General features: G+C 37.6%; 1 protein-coding gene across 4 annotated transcripts in view; it reads right to left on the bottom strand.

Annotated features, from left to right (window-relative positions):
* Positions 1-15,725, bottom strand: part of MAST2 (microtubule associated serine/threonine kinase 2) — a 185,200-nt gene that overhangs the window by 156,415 nt on the left and 13,060 nt on the right. For all 4 annotated transcript variants that reach the window (XM_079314225.1, XM_079314228.1, XM_079314227.1 and 1 more), the window contains exons 2-3: positions 8,461-8,608; positions 5,040-5,182 (exon numbers count right to left, since the gene is read on the bottom strand). In XM_079314225.1, the coding sequence (XP_079170351.1) occupies positions 5,040-5,182; positions 8,461-8,608 (291 nt within the window). The remainder of the gene's footprint in view (positions 1-5,039; positions 5,183-8,460; positions 8,609-15,725) is intronic.

Here is a 15,725-nt window from a genome sequence, read left to right as displayed (position 1 = left end):
TACAAATAACATTTTTCTTTTTTTAATCTTGTACTCTTCGTAAATCTCCCAACCATCATCTCTCTGCTACCAGAAAAAGGATGCTGCAAAGCACAGCACGGCGTTACCGAGCAAATTCATACTCCAGCCAAAAAAAACCCCAAATTCATACTCCAGCCAGAAAGTTATTAACAGGTGATTCCTGTGGACACGATCCTAGAAAGAACAAACCCCTGCTGTAAAATCACAATGATTACGGGCATCTCTAACACCGTTTGACCAAAATCCACTTGGATCCTGGGAGTTCAGGATGCCTGTCCCCAGCCCCTGGCACACCAGCAGATGGCAACCCAGCTCCACAGAGCCCTGCAAAGGCTTGAATAAAGCACAGACATTGAATTCCACTTCCACAGGAATTCAGAGAGAATTACCTACCTTGTAACAATCTCACTCACTAACTCAAATCTGTAGCAAATTAGCCCTAGCTCTGCTCTGGGTTCTTACTCATAGCCAGAAATGATACAAATTTTAGTTTTCTTTTTAATAAATAGCGTCCTGCACAGGGGAAATATGCTATTAGGGGAAGTTTTTATATTGGGTACAATTGATTCTATACCTAATATATGCAATATGAAATTTAAAAAAAAAAAAGGCAAAAAAGGGCAAAAATTTATAAAATAAAACGTCAATATTATTTCCTACATCTAAAATGCATACCCAGCTTGGAGACCAAAAGCCAAGGCCCCAACATCACAAGAATGACCCATTCTCCCCATTCCACTCAGTATTGCCTAATCCACACAGCTTTGGGGAACTGGATATTCACAATAAATCAGGCTGAGTGTTGTTCAACAGAGGAAGTTCTTCAGTTGAGAGTTGTTTCAAATCTTTGCATTTGAGCTTTTCTACCCTCCAGATCAAGAAGCTTGAGTTTTTAACCATTTCTTTCAGAACAAGACAAGGGAAAGATGAACTCTCTGGCATTGAGTACAACCACAATAAATATGCAATTATTTCACTTTGTTTCAACTTTCCCTCTGTTTGAAAGTAAATGTAAAACCCTAAGCCATTTGAAATTATCCTGTGAAGATGAGACTGACCCTGCAAGGAAATCTTACAAGTCTGGCACAGAGGATTAACAGAGCATCAACTGCTCAATCAGCAGCCTTCATCTCTGCAGATGAAGAAATGGCTCTGACCACATCTCATGTGGTACAGAATATAAGGAAGAAAGTTTACACTAAATAGAACTGCAATCATCCAGCTGAAATCCTCAACTTCACTTTCAAATATTATGTTCTGTTTTTCAGTTCAAGGAGTACCACAAGTTTCAGTTCAGTACTGGGAGCACTTCAGAATATTAGAGTTTGTAAGTATTTTTAAAAATAATTTCAAAATCTCTTTCACAAACATATCTAAATTTCCACTGACAGGCTTCTTCAAACGTTTTCCTATCGCCACAGTTGGCAGAAGGAACATGAATGGTTCCTTATTCCTGGAATGTCTCAAACTTTTCCAGGCATTAGATAGAGAGCAATGCAATGAAACTTAATGGGTTGCATATTATCAGATGTTTCTTTCACAAAACCCAGGAGAAAGTGCTTGAGATGCTCTCTGTGAGGGGCCAGGACATGGGACACACACACAGAATCTCCCTCCTTCATTCACACAGTGTTTTATCAAAATTAACAGTTGCAAGAAAGACGTTCCCAATCCATTTCTACAACAATCACAACCATCTCTTCATAAGGTCATTTTCCTTTCTATAATTTAGAAGCCCTGATGCTCCTTTATGCCTTTCTTCATAAGAAAATGCATTCACAATACTGATCTTTTGCATCACCAGTGACAGGTCTCAAGGAAACAGGATGAAGCTGAGTCAGGAGAGGTTTAGGCTGGATATCAGGAAGTTTTTCACCCAAAGGATGGTCGAGCACTGGAACAGGCTCCCCAGGGAAATAGTTACAGAACCAAGGCTGTCTGAATTTGAGAACACCCTCAATTATTCACATGGGTGCCTCTTGGGGTGTCCTGCACAGAGCCAAGGACTCAATTATCTTTGTGGGCCCCTTCCACTTCAGCATATTCTAGGACTCTATGCTCTTCCTTAAAAAAACACAGCCCAAGGTCTAACTCTTCTTATGACAGGGTAAGATCTCAGATAAAACCCTAAAAAAGGTCATAAGACATTTTCTACAAAATTACCCTCCTGTTCCTTAAACAGGCACTATATACATATTCCCTGCACCCAGTTTTTTTAGTGTATTTGGGTCCTGACAGCAGGAAATACCACTGAGATGCCCATGATGATGCTTTCTGTGTTTTCCTCTGATTACTTCCTCAGCTATCTTAGGGATTTAAAAGTCTTAAATAGGATACTCCCCAGCAGAACTCAATCTCATAGGATCAGAGCCATTCATCTTAAGGTACATGATGAGCTGAAGGTCATCCTCTGAAATCCTCACATATATTTAGAAGGCACACAGATCAGATGAACACCTTTCATTCCACAGTGACAGCACTCAGCATTCACTGTGCCCTGGCTTCTTTCTTGAGCCAAGGACCTAGTGGCAACTGCTGTGCAGGCACATTAATCCAGATTATCACACATCTATGAGCTGAAAGATTCTACTTAACAATAAATTGTATTTATATAGTTTAGCAAGTTAGAATTTGATGTGTTCCCAGTTCTAGAGTCATTGCTTATAAGCAGCCTAGCTATTAGGTTTGTTTCAGAAGTTGAAAATTCATTTCTGTAGATTTGTTATTGTTAACTTATCTATTTGCCTTGCAAATATTTTTAAAGAGGAAAGAATGCAATTAAAGCACAGTAAACAATCTGTAGGATTAATAGTGGTTAGAAAGCAAAAAAACACATTACTGAAAGCCACAAAGCAATTTAGCAAAGGAAAATCTACTGATACCTGCAGAGACAGAAAGAGGGAGTAAAAACAATGCACACAGCTTCCCTGGCATTCCTAAATCACACTCCACTTCTCTCTAGCTATCCAACTACTGTATTATAACAAATAATAGAAGAATTAAATGCTCTAGCAGTCAAGGCTGGCCTATTAAAATGACACTCTGCATTACTGAACTTACTCATCTCTTAATAGAGCTGTTCTTCAAAGGAGATTAATTATACTGGGAAGAGACCTTTTGCTATTCTAATTTGTGAAACTTATTTCAATACCACAAGCACATTAAAACAGCTGCAAACATGTAACTGGCTCCAAGATCCCAGGACTCACTGCATTTAATTAGGTGTTCATCTTGTGATGTTCTTTAGTCATTGCTTTTGAAACCCACTTCACATAAAAATTTGTAATGTCTAGGCTTAATTAACTCCAACTGTAATGAACATACAGCCTATCATAGACTATATAGAGATAAGAAAGTGACCATATCCTTCAACACCAGAGGGACAATAACTGGATTTAGAGATCAATTTCTCTGCCTTACAGAGGAAACAGAGAATTTTAAATTATTTTAAAATAACTCGTTGGCACTGTGTTTCGTATCAGAACATTTGATAGACAGCACAAACACTGCCATGACAAACTAAAAAAACAGGGTATAATATGAGTAATATGCAGAATTATAACATGCAAACATCTGCAGCTCATTGAGCTGCACACAGCTGTAAGCAACAACCTAGTACTCCAAATTAAATAGCTGAGAATTAAAGCTTTGTTTTAAAGCACAGTTATTTTCATTAACCTGAGTTATGAAGCTCTAAGGCATTTATCTGCCTCTAGAGAACAGGCCTGTGTTTTAACATATTACTTTTTCTAATCCCCATCAGATAAATACTCATAGCCAAGTTCATGTGAGTATTCTCCCTTTCTGTTATCATTGAATTTAAAACCACTGGTGAAAGCATAAATTTAAGGCAAACACTGAGCAGGCACCAAAGATGCAAGACAATTAAATCAAATCAGAAGAATTTCAATATAGTAACATGTCTGAAAATGTCAAGACTACAATTACTTCATTGTGAAATCAAAATTAGTTGTAACACAAACGTGTGGCTTTTTGAACCTTAAAGATTTAAGTTTCCTTTCATAGCCTGGTGGTGCCAAAATGTCTAGAAGCCTCAAAAAAGTTCTCAGGGCTTTATCCAAGGTACACCCTTTTAGTGAAGGGGTCATTGCTTCTAAACAGTCTTACAATGTAACATAAATTTGCCCAGTTACTTGTAGCACTTTAAGGAACACACACCAAAATTCCTCTCTTGAGTAAAACTTGCTATACAAATAACTCTGTAGATCTTCTGGTAAAAAACATTTCAACTTTGGCCTTAATCTACTATTTACCAACAATTTCTGTTGCACATATGCCTGCTCACAAATAACTGCCTTTTCCTACCCTTGGATTTTTCTGCTTCTCACAGGTCATTGATTTTAGATTTTTAGAGATAATAGGGAAAATTTACAAACAAAATATGTGTTCCTTTTTGTGTGCAGCTCAGACTTCACTGTAGCCACCAGTGTGTGTCTCCATACAGAACACTCTTTTCTTAGAAAATGTTAATTTAGCAGATGTAACATTCCTCAAAAATATTTTACCAAAGTTTTTTTTTTACTAACACTTTTTGACAGAAATGACGAAGAAGAGCATATGTCAGTTATAGCTCTTCAATTCCTTGGACAGTTATCCCTTTTAGGTTTATCCCCCTAGCTATTCCCTAGCAAAACAGGCAGAGGTAGATATTCAGAAAGCTGCTTTTCAATTAAACTTGTTTGAAATGCTTGGTTTCCCATTCTCACATCTCCTAGACTTCCAATGATATTTCTTTCAGGCATCAGGCAACTGAAATACTGTTGAGAAGGAATGTCCCCAAAAATAAATTATTCTTCAACACACATCTTTTCCTGCTTTCTGTCTAAAACAGGATGAAGATATTCTCTCCCTAGTTCACCCTGTAGCCTAAAAAGTCCCACAGGAAACAAAATGCTGCTTTCACTGAGCAGGGGCAGGGAAAACAAGGTAAGGACTAAAGCCCAGGATCAGATCACTTTTTATAGCACAGCACCACGAGTGCTCCCAGTCTGACTCACCAAACCAGCAGTAAGGGAAGGAGCAGACTGTCCCAGAGACTGATTCCTCATGCGGACCAGGTTGGAGGTGTCTCCAGGGGGCTGCCACATCGTCTGGCCCACTCCACTGTACACACTATTTGATAAGGGAAGTAGCTGTTTTCCTTTAAAAATAAAATCAAAATACCATCAGCTTGTTTTTAGATAAGTTCAAGTACAAAGCTGAGAACAAATGCTGCATTTGAAGAAAAAGCATCTAAAGAAAAAAAGCAATTTCAAGATTTTGGTGGGTTAAAACTTGTAAGTGCACCTTACTAGTAAATTCATTATGTTTGATAACTAACAATTTCCAAAAAATCTGCTTTACATTATGACATAATGGGGAAATCCAAAAACCTTGTAAAAACAGACTGATATCACTTTATAGATTTCCATATTCCACTATCTTAAAAAGGAAACAATATTTTCTGCCCTAAAAGAAAGCAAAATCTCTTTAGTATCATTTTAAAAATTCTTTGAAAATGCATTCCTAATTATAAAATATTGTCTTCTCTAAATTGCTTGGTCATCTAGACATTCCCCCTTTCTCCTACCATTGGAACACTGAGTACTGCATTTCATGCAGCTGTAACATAACATAGTGTATGATTAAATATTGTCTTGCTTTGAACCAGAGATGGATATTTTTCACTCAATAAATATTTGCTAGTCAATGCAACACTCATTTTTGAAAAATGTCAAGCAATAAATTTCCACAATGAGAAAGAACCAAAGTCAAAGTAGGTCATATTTTGACTCCACAGAGCTTGACAGCTTCCTTTTATGTACAATGTCATCCACAAAGAAAAAAAGAGAAGGAGGATATTCCTGTGGTTAGAAAAACATAAGTGAAGAAATCTGTGAATCTGGGTTCAGTTATTAACTTCCAGATTACTTACTCTGTAAGTTTGGTCAGTCAAGCCCTGAACTTCAATTTCCCCATTGCAAAATGGAAGTGGATAATACCTCTTTTCCTTAAAATTAGGACTATGGGACTAAATAACACACCCCCTTCCAAGCATGATAAAGATTCCTGCATTCAATGGATTACTACATGCCCAGGAATCACAGAGTACTGAAACATTTATTGCAATAAGCAGCAGGAAGGCTACACCTTTAATCACATATATGCTGCTGAAAAAGACTTGTTCTCTCTGAGGCGGAAAGTTGTTTACAAATTCAACTGCACCTTAGAACTAGGTGTGAATTATTATATTCATTCCATAACAGAGGCTGCAATATCTGGAAGACTGTCACATAATGTGACCAGCCATGATGCTGGGAGTAGGGTGGGAAGTGGAAGTGGTGGGGTTTTTCTCTGTTTTTAACTTGTTAACATTAATGATCTGTGATAGTTATAAGCAGTGAGTCAAGTATATACCAAGAAAATGAGTCAAAGTGTATGAGAGATGAGCTGGCTCAACTTGGTCAAGCAAACAGAGACACAACATATTAGCACCCTCCTCCTGGTCTCACTCAAGCTGCTTATAGCTGTGCATGTGATTTTCAAGGCTTGATCATTTTCAAGATAATGTATAAATACAACATTATTTATTTAGGTCTGCAGAGACCTAAAACTACAGAAATGTACATTGCTGTATTTATGTCTGTACAGCACTAACAAAGATATCCTATAACAGCAAGTCAAATAATATCATTATCTAGCAGTCTGAAGTACCCGTGCTTGAGGACAAGAATAATTTTATTTAAGTCTCTATAAGATAGTTATCAATATCTCCTTTCAGTTCCACAAAACCTGAAGCCAGGAGGGCAGAATTCCATCAAGAATCAAATCTCAGCCAGCCAGTTTGCATGCACAGTCATCTACACTCTTCAAACTTATTTGATTCTGTGGCAAAAATTAGCTGGAATCATTTTACTGATGGAACTTTAAGCTAAAGCCTTTTCCAGTCATGCCTCAACTTCTACACACATTCCAAACACCCACACTGAAAATATACATCTAAACCTGTACATTTTCTATATCCAGTTGGGTCAGGCTGATCTTGTTAGGGCTCTTTATCTCTTCCTGAATCAGATACAGTAGATTGAAAAGTAATTAAGATGAATCAACAGGTTCTGGAGAATAAAGATTTTTTTTATTCTGAAATTACAATCTCCAAACAGAAAAATTATTTTTAAAAGAGAACAGTTTTCCTATTTCCTCCTATTTACTTTGCTTTCTTCTACTCAAGGAGAAAAAAAAAGCTAGAGTACTAACTTAGGCAATTGCAGTCAGTCAATAGATGTGCAGTTCACAAAGTTTTGTGATTAACCTACCTCAGAGAACAAACTTACATGCATACAAAACATTATGAATGTTTCCATTTCTCAGAAACTATCCATTTACTACAAATAAAACACTAAGCCAAGATAAAGCCAAAATAAAACATACTTTACTGCTTATTTAATTCTATTACACGTAACACCTCAAACATGAAAATATTTATCTTCCTCTAATAAAGGACAAGGGACCAGGGATGGATGTATTTTCACAATCATGTAAATCAAGCCCATGCTGATGCCAAAAAATGTGGCTTCACCTCCTTCCTCTTTTCCTCCCACCTGAGAATTTTCAACTCTTCCAGTTCTTGCACTAACATGCAAATAGCCAGAGAGCCTAACCAGGGAGGAAATGGGCTCACCTTAACCCCACAGAATAACAGTGGCATTCAGGCATATCAGCTCTTTCATTCTAGACTGATCATGCAGCTCTCTGTGCTCTATTCCAGCACCACAGACTCTGGTACCAGTTTTAAACAGTTGTGAAACCATCCCCTAGCCCACTAACAAAATCTTTGAAAAAAGAAGAAAACTACTGAACTCAGTCCAGTTTTGGGTAGTTACTTGTCTATGTTAACTCCATGGTTCTACAGCTGACAAACTAAATTCAATTACAAAGCTGAATATTATGTTTACAAGAAAAAACTAATTTTACACAAACTGAAAAAAACATCAAGTTAGTAAGCAAGACTTTTACTTTGAATCACAATTGCCTATAGTGCTTTTGAAGCCAAAAACAAACTAAATAGTAATTCAAGTATGATATAAAAGTCAGTTCCCCAGTAAGAAACAAAAGGGCAAAGTGGGCAAGTTAACATTGAATGCTGATGTGTCAACTGAAGTTCCTCAGCTCCATTCTTTAACTTTGCATTTTAAATCTTAGCTTTTAACTTTTCACTCTGAGCAATATAGCAAATTTCACTCTAAATCCAGGCTTTTTCATCCTTTTCTACTGATATTTCCTTTTGCAACTTTCCCTTACATAATATTTTGCATGCCCTGCCAACAAGAGGTCACCTTACCAGTGACTTACCAGTATCCTCTATTACAAATGTTATGCCAACAATGCTGCATCTTTAATACTAGAGAAGTGTCATACTGTCTTTACAAAAGGGCATACCTGACAAAGAGCTTGCCAAGCTGCCTCTTCGTAGCTTGCAGTCATCTTGACTCAGCTGACGGTGGAGCTTGGTTTTCCCAGCAGATGAAAAGATGTCAGGATTGCTGAGCTTCCTGCACCGCAGTGGAGTGGGCTCTGGTTTCATCTCCTGGAGGAAGAAAAACATGCAGAACTTGGTTAACACAGCCAAATAGCCTCTGTCTGAAACATGTAACCTCCAAAACATAAAGGAGACATAAAGAAACATACCCCACCCCCATTCCAAAAAAGAAAAAATAAAAGAACCAAAACAACAACATTTAACATTGTAAATCCTCCTCTTTAGTGCCCCATAGCAGCACAGAAAGAACATCACAAGGTCCCTGTCAACTCTGGTCCTTGAACACCACTGCTGCAAGAAATACCATTAATAATAGCCAGAAAATGTAATTAACCTACAGCAGTTCTCTTCTCTTATATTTAGGAGAAAATAGTACTGCAAAAAAACAGGCTCAGCTTTGATTAAAGCTATTTCCTGCTAAAGCAAAAGTACTTTCTCCAATCTTCTTCAACCTTTATTCCATCCAGCCTGTGAGTAATATAAAGAAACTGTTGCAATGTCTATTGCAACCCAAAACTCCTAATATAAGTTGTAGCTCTAAGAAAACCATATGTATAATTAAATAATAACTAGGATAAGGATCAGCCTTTGTGTCATGTCTTTGTTATTACTACAAACAAAATTAGACATGTATTTGTCAGAAGCACTCCCACACATGTGAATTCCTTTCACAGCATACAGCAAAATTTCAGTCAAAATAGCGTAGGCAGAGCAGTGTCAAGCACAGCCACAGTGCTTTCCTCGTGCCTTTCTTTATTCTGGAGGTGTCAAACTCTCATTCCACACCCAAAGAAGAACAATGAGCTGTGCTAGCAGACATGGATTTGAAGATGTGACACTTTCCATTACAGCCCATAGAGAGGAACTGTTCAAGTTCTCCCTTCTCTGCAATGTGAAACGTTCCATTTGTTTTAATAGACTCCTCCGTTTTATTTCAAATGTCTCTCATTAGCTATAAAGCTCTTCAAACCATGCTTATCCTCATAAAAATCTCATCTGAGGCAGAAAATAAACTTTCCCTTCATGATACATGACCACAAGATTTAACATAGTTTTAAATTATGTTTAAATCAAAAACTAGTTTACCAGTTATGGTTTTTAATTAAAATTTGCAGATTCCAGTCAAAATCTATTTCTAAGGTCATTAATTCAAATCTATTCAGTCTGCACTGTTATGCTTCAAACTGTCAAATCCAGATCAGGACAAAACACTTCAAAAACCTCAAGGGGAAGGGAGGGGAGGGGAACAAGATTAATAAAGTGGTTCTATATGAAAAAAATAACTGATTTGGGATTTGAAATAGAATTTTCATCTAGCACTGTCACTCACTCTCAATCTTTCTTAGACCCCATCTCCTTCTAATCATAAAATATTTTGGCACCTCATAATACTGAATAACCTTGTTATTGTTTGAGGGACAGCAATGCCTTGCTCCACATCAGCTCCAGTGGTGCACCTTTCTGGATACAATTTCTTCCCTGGTTCTGGTCAGACTTTGAGTCTCCACAGAGTCTCAACCAGATCACAGAGACAGCTGGGTACCAGAGCAGGGTTCACCCACCCAGCTCACACAGCTGCAAACAGCTGTGTTGGTGCAAGAGTGGGGAGGGGCTCAAAAACAGGTGACCTGGGTGGGACAGAGAAAACTGCTCAGCTGAAACACTGTTCAAATCTTATGGATCCCTGTACACATCTTGGAGCAAAGGGTGACACATTTTCATTTGTCTCTGACCTTCCCCACAAAGGTACTGAGGTCCTTCAATTGCAGCAGCCTGTACTTCTCCTTTTCTGTCATTTGGAGGGCTGAAAAGGCATCTACCTATGTTTGTCTCTGTACTTGAAAGTAAGCTAAATAATATTAAATTGCAGCATTAGCAGTCCCCCAGCACAGAGGCCAAGGGCAGAGTCTGCTGTTTCTATTCAGGATTCAGAACAAGGTTATATATTTATGTATATGACTGTAAATAGACATACAGAAACATGCATACACTTTTAATAAGGCCTGTCCTATGCCCACAATGTCTGAAATCTTGCACATATTTATTGTCTATGACAGTCTGAAATTACCACACCTAAAAGCAAAAAAAAGGAAAAAAAAAACAACACCAAACCAAACCACCACAAACATGGGCACTCCAGGTTACAAATTACTTAAAAACTTCATCCAGCCTATCTTGTCACACTCCTTATGCTTCAATTCCAAATATTCCCAGCATCCATCAGTATCCAGCTATATGTGTTGAAAGGCCCCATGCACATCAGCAGCAGTTAAAAACAAAATGTCAAAGACTAACTTGAAGTGTTCTAACTGGGACACTTTTGTTCAAAGTTTTGGGAGTGTTTGTTGGTATTTTGGAGGTTTCACTTGGTTTGTTGTTTAAGTTTTTTCCCTGCAGGTGCATATTCACCTCCCCATCAACACACATACAAACACACACACACACACCTCTCACCAATCACTCTCAGTGAACTGCAACTAAACAAGAACATTCATTCGCTTGGGACACCAAGAGCAAAGGTAAGGAAAGGCACTGAAGTCAGAAACAAAAGTACTCTAAGTTATTTACAAGCAACTTCCTTATTTTACACTTCTCTTTCTCCACACAATATACAGACAATGCTTACCAGGCAAAGAATGTGCCCACTTCCTTACCCTTCCCTTTTCCCTCTATGCACAGTCTCTTCTTATTGGCAAAAATAATTACAAATTCTTAATGTGTCTTCTTGAGTTACAGTTCACAAGTCTTGTAGATCTGATAAGATCTAAATGAAAAGTTCCCCAGCTGAAGGGCACACCTACTCCTACCACAGTATCTGAGCAGCTACAACACCCAGCCTACACACACCTCTGAGGACAGACCAGTGGCATAAGCCACTTCTCAAAAAGCCATTTTGTGTGACAGCTGTCCCCAGGTTCAGCTTTCCACCAAAACTTCTAACACAGAGATAAGAAAGGAACAGCAGAAAGGTAAAAACAGCTTCCCACACTCACCAAAGAATCCGGGCTGTCTTCTAGACAAGATGGATTTGGTACTTATTACATGTTACATTACCTCTCCACGAACCCTTTTCTTGTTAAGCATATTAAATACTTGGGCAATCTTCAGAAGACTACATAAGTATTAAGTGTCTGGAAGAAAGGGCCTCCAATCACGTTATGCAGTTTTATATAGTGTTTAAGTCACTTTACAAACAGATATTAAAATAGTTCTAAAAAATTGCACTGTTCTGAGAGAGCCTATTATGTTATTAAAAATACTAAGTGCAACACAGTCAGTTTAAAATTTCATTTTCTAAGAGCTGTGCCCATATTGTGTCAGCAAAACAATGAAAAGGGAAAGTTTTAGCTTGATAACAATAGAGCTGTCTTTCATAAGACTGCAATTTACTTCACTCATCCATCAAAACCCTGCTTTGATACTGCAGATCACAGATGAATTGCATGGAAATAGCAGTAGATTACATTACCACTCTCAAACAAGGAGGGAAAAAACCTAAAGGAAGAGATCTTTCCCTGTCCTTGCCCCAAAGCAATTCACATAAAGAACACAAAAATCATACACAACAATCCAAATTGATGAATAAAGAGACTGCAACAATAGAGCAAAAGTTTGCTTACACGCTTTCAAACTAGCAAATTAATCTATCAGAGCAAGTGGTTGAAGAATAGATTACATAGAACAAATTGCCATAATTTTAAGGACTCCACTTCCACTTTTCAAAAGAAAAATTTTTTACAACCCTAGAGATGAAAGGATTAGTAAGCATATAACACTTTGCTCACATTGTGTGAATAGGACTGTGAGCCTCTCTCCATTCATTTATTTTCAAAGATGATAAATAACTTAATTTACTTTGGGCTTGTGGCTTTTGCCACAAGCCAAAAATCAGGTTCAAACAGCCAGTTGATTCCTGCAAAGCTTAGGGTTGAAGATAAAAGCATCCCATAATCTTGATTTGTTAGGCAAAGACTATTGCTATCAGTCCTACAAAGGTACACAAAAGTTTGCCCACATTAACTTGAAATAGTAGGATATGAAGAAGAATGGCCAAAGCTTTTTCCTGACTATCAAGAGTCTCTGCATTTGTCAGCTAAGTCACTTACCACACTTGCACAGAAAAAGCACTTAAAGAGTTCTGATACTGGAATAAGACCCCAATCTGTTCCTCTTGCCTGAAATCTCACATTGGGGTTATCACACTCAGCCAGATGGGAGAACCAGAGTGCCACAGGAGCTGCAGACAAGAGACAAGAAGCCAAATATGCTTCTCAATTTTCCTGATCATCATTCCCCCTGTTAAAATCCTGACCTGGTAATTTCAGAGTACAATTACAAGGATCCTTCTCAGTCCTCATTGCACAGGAAAAGTTCCAATCAATTAAAGCAGAAAATAAAAGAACAAGAACAGAAACCACTGCAAGGATTGTCAGAAACTCTTTTGCTTTCCCATTGTTCATTTAATGGTGCTGCAAGAGATCAGCACAGGTCTTTAATTTATAAAAGGCAGGTGAACACTGCAAGTGTGGATTCATGTTTTGCTTGGCTGCCAGGTGAAGCATCACACAGCCAGCAAGACTGACACATCAGCATCAGACCAATGCTGGGACAAAACTTTCCAAGCCCTGTTTTGATGGCCTATATCTAAGATGTAACAGATCATGCAAAGGACACTTCCTTGCATGCAACTGTGTTATAATTAAATCAAACACAAACTGCCTCACAGTCTCTGCCACAAGCAAAAGCACTCAGTTGTGACTGACAAATATTCAAGTCTGCAGGTCAAAACATGTTAAACTGTTAGCCAGGCGTGGGGAATCTACACAAAAGTTTTCTGTGAACAGGAAATCCATTAATAAGAAAAATGAGAAACCTTTTTTATGCAACCTAATGAGCATAACAACCTTAGGTCATCTAGATGCGAATCCTAGCAAACTGTTGGAAGGAAGAATGAAAATTTAACTACAATAAATTGGCCAAGAATTCATTGTTATTAGCCCATCTTGTAAGGAAGATAACCAATGAGCAATGTAACTTGATACTTTCTGAATTTTTTTGAAAGCACCAAAAATAGCCAACATTGAAAACTGCATTTTCTATTTTTTAACACAGTGCTGTTTGTCCTTTAAAAGATAAAAGCCTGTTGTGTCAGGGCTGTGTGCATATCTGAGAAGCATTCTTTTTCTTCTCAGCCTTTCCTCATCACTTTATATAATCTGTGTGCATACCCTTAATGCAAGATAAATCTGATCCTGTCATTAGGCCTGCTCTAATATACTCTAAAATACACTGAAAATTAAAGACCTAGACAACAGATCACAGAGCAAATATCTATCTATATAAGTAGCAATTAGTGCAATGGAATCATAATATTTATGTTTTACTATTTAGCACTGAAATTTGCCTTAACTTTCTAGTCTGGGCATTGCACATCGAGAGGGCCAGCAGTTTACCAGGAAGCTGGGTGAACCCACATGTGACCAAAATTGTAGGCTAAATAAGAACTAAGTCTCTTCTTAACTGTATCTGCTTAACTCATGTACTTGCCAGCAGCACCCTGAAAAATGTCAGAGACAGCAGAATCAAGGAAAATTACAGTAAATCAACATAGCCTCTTAGGGGCTATAATATATTGGTTTACAGCATCAACAACAGAGCAAACCTTTACTGAATGTATTGCATTATATAGAAGTGTCAGCATTTTACAGACAGGAGAGAGTTCTACACTATTTTTCAAGCAGATTTATTTGAAGAACTTTGCAATAAATTCCAATATTCCTACAACAGTAAATATATAAACTGAACTTAGTGTCAATATTAAATTTTCAAAATGACTGAAAAGCCAAGTGCTATTTGCTACAGTGTTTTCAGCACATCATCCACACATTTACCATTCTGAATACTTACAGCTTCTCCTGTACACTCATCTGCAGTTGTAACACAGATGACAGAAAAGCTACAAACTCAAAACTTTCTGTGCTAAAAATAAAATCCCACCGTTAAAACCAAACAAACAAAAAAAAATAAAAGGAATGTTCTCTAAAAAACCCAGTATCAGAAGCCTATACTATCAGATACACCCTCCTAATCTGTTTTTCAGTGAGATTTCTTTTCTTGTTAACTCTTCAGGAAACAACTACAAGGCATGTTTGATTAGAACAAATGAATTGGAAGATTTAATGTTTCATTAGGGAAGTTAGTGCTGCTAACTTTGTTGTGAAGTGTCCCAGCTGCAGGATCACTTGAAAAAGCTTGTTAAAAAGAAAAGGTAAATATTTATAACTGCGTGCATTATTAGCCTCTTTCTGAGGCCCATTGAGATGCAGAATCATTTTATTCCTAATGGAACCACAGTCTAGAAGACAAGATAATTGATGATTAAATTATATCAGCTTGAATGTTTGGTCCTTACATGAAAACACAAATGGCTTAAACAAAGTATTCAACCCTACTTCAAGATCTCCCCAACAGCCAAAAGGGAAGAGTAATTCTTGAACTCAGCTCGTAAATGCCTAAAGCCAAATGAATTTCATCAAGGGAATAAAAAGAAACAGAGCCTCTCAAGTCTGTATCAGACTTCAGAGGCTCAAAGAAACCACTATCAATCTATCAAGACTCCAAACCCCACACCAGGCTCAGTAGCTGCACTGACAACAAAACCAGCCTGAACAAAGACACTGAGCATTAAAGGCCACATCATTCCTTTATCATTGCTCCTCTAGCATGAGCATTGCAGACATTAAAAGGTTGTATTGAGCAGGGAAATTTACTCCTGGCCAGACAAAACAAGACAACTCTATAATTCATCATCCTTACTCCTACACAGTAAGGATTAAAAGAAATATGACCCCTCCCCTCCCCCCAAAAAAGGGCTTTGTAATAAAATTTGGTTTCATAAGACATCAAAACACCTTCTCTCTGAAGATTTTCTTTGAATAGACTCAAAATGTGTCCCAACATCACTGACTAGGATCACTGCAAGTTCTCCTGAGCATCCTCAGTGTTATCAAATACTCATTTATCTTCTCTATTCTTGTCTGTTTGGTTTTACATGGTTAAATAGAGGTGCATGTTTGGATTTGCTAAAGATCCTAATCCACAGCATCAGCAAACCAAACTTCTCTTGTTTGTCAGTTCCTCACACATTTATTCAGGTATTTATTGA

This window comes from Erithacus rubecula (assembly GCF_903797595.1).
Source record: "Erithacus rubecula genome assembly, chromosome: 10".
Classification (NCBI taxonomy): domain Eukaryota; kingdom Metazoa; phylum Chordata; class Aves; order Passeriformes; family Muscicapidae; genus Erithacus; species Erithacus rubecula.
The sequence above is the reverse complement of the archived record's forward strand: the minus strand, read 5'-3'. Positions and strand labels throughout refer to the sequence as shown.